Source organism: Tarenaya hassleriana, unplaced genomic scaffold, assembly GCF_000463585.1.
Source record: "Tarenaya hassleriana unplaced genomic scaffold, ASM46358v1 Cleome13, whole genome shotgun sequence".
Classification (NCBI taxonomy): Eukaryota; Viridiplantae; Streptophyta; class Magnoliopsida; order Brassicales; family Cleomaceae; genus Tarenaya; species Tarenaya hassleriana.
The window spans coordinates 1,571,390-1,578,281 of NW_010963495.1; the positions used below are offsets into that span (position 1 = coordinate 1,571,390).

At 45.2% G+C, this 6,892-nt stretch overlaps 2 protein-coding genes across 3 annotated transcripts; both read left to right on the forward strand.

Moving 5' to 3' along the window:
* The first annotated feature begins 304 nt into the window (after positions 1-304).
* LOC109115992 lies at positions 305-1,866 on the forward strand. 2 transcript variants are annotated; one of them, XM_019201869.1, is made up of 4 exons: positions 305-391; positions 654-722; positions 1,334-1,447; positions 1,533-1,866. In XM_019201869.1, the coding sequence occupies exons 2-4, from the start codon at positions 675-677 to the stop codon at positions 1,653-1,655; spliced, it is 285 nt and encodes a 94-aa protein (XP_019057414.1). In that variant the 5' UTR covers positions 305-391; positions 654-674; the 3' UTR covers positions 1,656-1,866. The 2 variants fall into 2 exon arrangements, with proteins under 2 accessions (XP_019057414.1, XP_019057415.1); XM_019201870.1 differs by lacking the exon at positions 654-722 and having other exon boundaries at positions 310-391.
* Positions 1,867-2,233: 367 nt separating this feature from the next.
* Positions 2,234-3,974, forward strand: LOC109115967. Its single transcript, XM_019201867.1, has 2 exons — positions 2,234-3,685; positions 3,832-3,974. The coding sequence occupies exons 1-2, from the start codon at positions 2,542-2,544 to the stop codon at positions 3,876-3,878; spliced, it is 1,191 nt and encodes a 396-aa protein (XP_019057412.1). The 5' UTR covers positions 2,234-2,541; the 3' UTR covers positions 3,879-3,974.
* The last annotated feature ends 2,918 nt before the right edge of the window (positions 3,975-6,892 follow it).

Sequence of the window (6,892 nt, forward strand, 5' to 3'; positions counted from 1 at the left end):
GGGAAAGAGATTGCACATAACAAACATTGCCTTGTGTTGTGCATTCCCCACGCATCGTCGTTTTCTTGCCACGTTTAAAGACTGCGTGCCGTTTACTGAGTAAATAATAAACAGATGGTGTGCTTTCTTCGTAGTTGAGTTGAAAAAAAAATTATTAAAGGTTTCGAACCTGCGATCTTCGCGTTATTAGCACAACGCTCTAACCAACTAAGCTAATAGGCCCCACGCCTCTAAAGTTTCTTCTTTTCAAAAAATCTTTTTAAATTAAAAATAGATTCTTGAAAAATCTTCCTTCTGGATGAAGCTTTTTTTTCTTCCCATAAAATATCATAAGCGAAAGGAAACAAAAGAACCTGGTCTTCGACTCTTCGCCATGAAAGAAGATTACGAGGTGCGAATTTCTACCCTCAAGCCATGTACTGCTTCTGTTTTAACTCATGGATTCGATGTGTTCTTCGGAATTCGGGCCGAACCCGGGTTTGTTGTTCTTGAATTTGAATGAAGAAATGAAAGCCGCGACCAATTGAAAACTCATGATTCCTGAAATGTCTTAGTTTTCTTTTTATGATATTAAAATCCTCTTGGTTCCTACTGTGGAAACTTCGGTTTTGCTCTTTTGAGATCAAAGGGTGATTTTGTTGTTTTTTTTTTAGGAAATTTTGTTTCTTTGATTGATGAAACTTGAGACCGTCGTATGTCCGAGACTGAGACGTGTGAGAAAGGTACTATAATCTGGTTCATAAAAGCAGATTTCTCATTGAATTGGCTTACATTACGAGCTTAAGAAGGCTGTACTATCGATCTTTGGAAGGTTGATATGTTCTTGGTTGTCGATTCTCCTCGAATGAATCATATGAATTATCTGATTTCCATTGTTAAAGATCGCGCTTGAAGCTTCTTTTCAGCGGCAGAAGACATCTACGAGAGTGTCATTACATCGTTGTTCTGTGATTTGGAAGCAAAGTCTTCAACTTTGGTTGCGACATTTCCGTTTTTCTCTTCTGCACAGATTTAATGGACTTAGGAAAAGGTTTCCCATGCCGGGTTTTCAGATTAGCTTTTGTTCTGCTGTTGGCGATCATCGATTAGCCTTAACTATAGTTTGCTACCTATGTATCATTCCTTGTCTGAGTTGTGGTTATTAGATATAGGTAGACAAGGCAACATTGTTTGTCTGAATCATGAAAGCCTTTAACTTTCAGGAGTGGATGTTGTCCTTGTTCTTTCTTTTTTCCTGGTTGACATGATTCTCTACTTTGTAATTCCTCTTAGATTAGTCTTTCCTCTCCAGAAAAAGGCTAACATAAGCTTATCCGATATCTCTTTGTAATAGTTTGATGAGAAGAAGCAAGCTGTTGCCGATGTATTGTATAATTATTCCAAGTTTGCGATGACTTGTATCGGAAATCAGACCCGAGCGAGTGACGTGAGGTTGCATTTGATGAAGGTAATGGTTTCGACCGTTCAGTTTTTCGTGGAGAATTTAGCGAGATTGACATTTGCCATCATCTTACTGATGAATCTATTCGCAGGAGATCTCGGGGTTGTCAACTTCTCTGAAAAGAAGAGAAGCTGTTTCTCCTGAACCAGCGGGTGAATCATCGAGCTCCGGTACAGCCAGGCTTGATAAAATGGACAGTTTCAGGGCACTATAATTTAAGCCGGTCTATGTCTCATAGCATATATGTTTGCCCATTACAGGGTTAGTATCTTGTCTCTTGAAAAAAAAAAAAAACGTTTTTTAATTCAATTTTACCGTTTGATTTGTCTGTGTCGGTTGTTACGTAACGTTGTATGCCCAAATGTGCAACCATTGAAACAGGATGTTATGCTGTTACTCTGAAATGTTATGCCCATGAACTTGAAGTGAATGGGGGCTGTCTGCATATATTTGTCGGTTTTTGTTTTTGAGTAGTTGTGGACTAACATGGCGGCAGTGGTGGGATCTCAGGAAAGAAAACAAGAAAGTGGTTTAAGGTTTTTGATGAAGCTTCTCATTCAGTGTTCATGCTGTTGAAGGTGAGTATGAACATGCCGTATGATTTACGCCATGGCGTGCGAATTCTATTGCAGGGCCACCAGTGTAACCTCCCACTGCAGCAACGAGGAGGAAAGTTTCCTGAAAAAGTTCTGTGAACGTGATCCTCGGATCAGACATCATGGGATCAACAATGGCTGAAGCAGCAACTGGTAAATCGGTAACACAAAAGACGGGTGCTGCAGCTTTCTCCAAATGGTAACCATTTAAACTCTTCCTCAAACCTGTTAGATCCATCCATGGCGGTGAACCAGATATAGGAGAGTTTCATAATATCTTTATGAATATTTTGATATCTCTCAATTATAGGAAGTTGTTGTAATTAGGTCTAATATACGTGTGTATATATATCATCATAAACCATCAATAGAAGTTAAGCATTCCAATTATCTTACATGGTATCATTGAGCCTATTTTGTCTAACGACATAACCCTACAGCCGCCGCACTTCTCCCTTTTCTTCCTGACGACGTTATCTTCCGATATCGTCAACCCTTATCTCAATGGCCGCTGATAATACATCCTTGCCCGCCGTCGATGGCACTTCCTCCGGCACAGAAACTGTTGTTTCGTTCAATCCCGTCGAACCTCGCAAATCGCTTCTCACGGTGAATATGACAAATATCACCAAACTTACTCCTTCGAACTACATCACTTGGAGCCTTCAGATCCGTGCCTTGCTCGAGGGCTACCAGCTTGATGGGTTCATCGTTGATGACGGGACTATTCCGTCGGCTACACTCCTTTCCGATGGCACCGGTGGTGTCAATCCTGCTTTCGCACCATTCAAGCAGCAGGATCGCTTGCTTTTTAGCGCTCTCCTTGGCGCAATCTCCGTTCCCTTGCAGCCTTTGATTGCTCGTTCGATCTCGGTTCGTGAAGCCTGGCAAACCCTAGCCAACACTTATGGCAAGGCATCTCGCGGTCACCTCCTTCAGCTCCGAGATCAGATCAAACGCTGTGTCAAAGGTACACAATCTGTTGACGAATATCTCCGCTTCATTACGTCAAAGGCCGATGAGCTTGCTCTCCTTGGCAAGCCCATGGATCTTGAAGACATACTTGATGCTATACTTGATGGATTGCCGGAGGACTACAAACCGATCATTGACATGGTCCTTGCCAAAGATGTTGCCATCTCAGTTGATGAACTACATGAGAAGTTGATCAACCACGAGGCGAAACTAGCTGCGGCAACTCCTCCCTCGTCGCCCTCATTCCCGATCACAGCTAACAACACGGGTGCTCGCTCTCGTCATGGTAACTCTCGTGGTGGTCACGGTCATTCTCGCGGTGGTCATGGTAACCGCAATGCGTCTGGTTCTTCGCGTGGCTATCAAGGTCGTTGTCAAGCTTGCGGGATTTTTGGACATAGTGCGCAACGTTGTCCTCAATTCCGCTTGGTAAATGCTCCTAATTCCTGTGCACCACAGCCCACCTCTCCTTGGTCGGCTCCTTCTCGACCCTGGCAGCCTAGTGTGAACCACATTGCGGTTCCTCCTCATGATCCGAACCCTTGGCTTGTGGACAGCGGAGCTTCGCATCACATCACCTCTGATCTTTCGAACTTGGCGCTTCATCACCCGTATCATGGCTCTGAGGATGTGGTCTTAGGTGACGGTTCGGGTCTTCCGATTACTCATACGGGTTCCGCCTCTCTTCTCTCAAAAGCTCGTTCTTTATCTCTTGAAAATGTCTTATGTGTACCGTCAATGGAGAAGAACTTGGTTTCGGTTTATCAATTGTGTAATTCTAATGGTGTTTCGGTGGAATTCTTTCCCCATTCGTTTCAGGTGAAGGATCTAAACACGGGGGCGCCGCTCATCCACGGACTACCTAAGGATGGAGTTTATGTATGGCCGGCGACCAAGCCTCTTTCCTCACCTCCCACCGCCCTTTCGTGTCTCAAACTCACCTTATCCGATTGGCACTCTCGCTTGGGTCATCCAGCATTTTCCGTCCTTCGTCATATTATTTCTGGTTTTGATGTTTCATTGTCTAAGAATGTCTCTTCTATTCTTTGTGACTCTTGCTCGATTAATAAAAGCCACAAGCTCCCGTTTTCTTTATCTTCATTGTCATCCTCTCGTCCTCTTGAGTTGCTTTTCTCGGATGTTTGGACCTCACCGATTCTTTCGATGGATGGTTTCAAATATTACGTTATCTTCGTGGATCACTTTACTCGATACTCGTGGCTTTATCCTCTCAAACGAAAATCGGATGTCCGAGAAACGTTTGTTCGGTTTAAGGCCCTTGTCGAGAATAAATTCTCCTGCAAGATTTCGATGTTATACTCGGATAATGGTGGTGAGTTTTTAGCTCTTTCATCCTTCCTTGCTACCCACGGCATTTCGCATCATACCACACCACCTCATACACCGGAACACAACGGCATTTCTGAAAGGAAACATCGCCATGTGGTCGAAACCGGTCTCTCCCTTCTTCACCGTGCCTCTTTGCCTCTTACATACTGGCCGTATGCTCTCGCGACTGCCACATACCTTATTAATCGCATGCCAACCTCGGTACTTGGCATGAAGTCACCTTTCGAGTCTCTTTTTAACTCTTCTCCGAACTACTCTAAACTTCGAGTTTTTGGTTGTCTATGTTACCCATGGTTGAAACCTTACACTACCCACAAACTAGCTCCCAAATCAACTCCTTGTGTCTTCCTTGGTTACTCACCCTCTCAAAGTGCCTATTTTTGTTATGACATATCATCATCTCGCATGTATGTCTCCCGCCATGTGGTTTTCCATGAGTCATCATTCCCCTCAGCTCATCGTGATGTCTCCCCCGGCTCACACTCCTCATCTCATCTCTCGGATCCCTCTTTGTCTTCTCCTGTGTCACCCGTCTCTCTTGTTGTTCCATACAGGTCGCCGGTCCCTCGTAGCTCGCATGGTGATTCCCCGTGTGCTGCTCCTTCGCCTTTGGAACATGAGGATACTTCCCCGATGGCTCCTCCTGATCCGGTACCTGCCACCTGTGCCGAGCTGCCTTCGGATGTCTCTCTGGATGCTGTCTCCTCGATAGCTTCTCCCTCACGGAACCGGCACCACATGATGACTCGTGGTAAGAACAACATTACTAAACCGATTAGTAAACTCACCTTGGTTGCGTCGGTTGTGGACTCCAACAGGGAACCCTCTTGTGTCTCTCAAGCTTTAAAGGATCCTCGTTGGAGACAAGCTATGAGTGAAGAGTTCGATGCTTTGGTTCGAAATGGCACGTGGGAACTTGTTCCGTCAGTTACTGCCTCGAACACTGTGGGATGCAAATGGGTGTTTCGCATCAAGAAGAATCCGGATGGCACGATTGATCGGTTTAAAGCGCGTCTTGTTGCGAAGGGATTTCATCAACGACCCGGTATCGACTTTCACGAAACTTTTAGTCCCGTTGTTAAGCCCACAACTATTCGAGTTGTTCTCAGCCTTGCTGTCTCCCGTAACTGGCCAATTCGGCAACTCGATGTTAATAATGCCTTTCTCCAAGGTCACTTATCGGATGAGGTCTACATGTCACAGCCACCCGGTTTCGTTGATAAGGACAATCCTTCGTTTGTTTGTCGGCTACGGAAGGCGATTTATGGACTCAAACAAGCCCCGAGGGCATGGTACTCTGAGCTCCGAAATTTCCTGCTTGCCAGTGGCTTTGTGAACTCCGTGGCTGATGCCTCCTTATTTGTTTTCCGTGAAGCTCGAGCTGAGTTATTTGTGCTTGTGTACGTTGATGATCTTATTGTCACTGGCAGCTGTTCCGAGCGTATTCAAGAGTTTATCTCAGCACTTGCCGCACGGTTCTCCCTGAAAGATCTTGGATCCTTGTCGTTCTTCTTGGGCATTGAGGCTTCCCGGACATCTAAGGGTCTCTTTCTCAGTCAACGTAAGTACATCCATGATCTTCTCTCTCGAACAAATATGCATGACTCCAAGCCGGTTAGCACACCGATGCCCTCTACCTCTCGGCTTACGAGTATCTCTGGATCTCCATTGTCGGATCCTTCTGAGTTTCGAATGGTGATTGGTAGTCTTCAATATCTATCTCTTACACGGCCGGATATTAGCTATGCGGTGAACAAGTTGTCACAGTTTATGCACGCTCCTACCGATGTTCATTGGTCTGCCGCCAAACGTGTTCTTCGGTTCTTAGCTGGTTCGAGTTCTGCCGGTATTTTCTTTGCCTCTGCTAATACCTCCTCACTTCATGCATTCAGTGATTCTGACTGGGCTGGGGATCCTGCTGATTTCAAATCCACTGGTGCATATATTGTCTATCTGGGTCGGCATCCGGTGTCTTGGTCGTCCAAGAAATTGTCTGGTCATTCGCGATCCTCCACCGAGGCAGAATACCGCTCTATTGCGAACACGTCGGCTGAGCTACGGTGGTTATCCTCACTCCTCGTTGAACTTGGCTGCTCATTGCCCTCTCCTCCGGTGATCTATTGTGATAATATCGGTGCCACTTATCTTTGTGCCAATCCGGTGTTTCACTCTAGGATGAAACACTTAGCGCTGGATTATCACTTTGTTCGCAGCCAAGTCAATGAAGGCTCCCTTCGTGTGTCTCACGTAAGCTCCAAGGATCAGCTCGCCGATGCTCTGACGAAGCCGCTTCCCCGTTCCTCCTTTCACGATCTCTGTATCAAGATTGGTGTCTCCTCCGGTCCACCATCTTGCGGGGGCGTATAGGAGAGTTTCATAATATCTTTATGAATATTTTGATATCTCTCAATTATAGGAAGTTGTTGTAATTAGGTCTAATATACGTGTGTATATATATCATCATAAACCATCAATAGAAGTTAAGCATTCCAATTATCTTACACCAGAACCCCCCCCCCCCCTTTTTTTT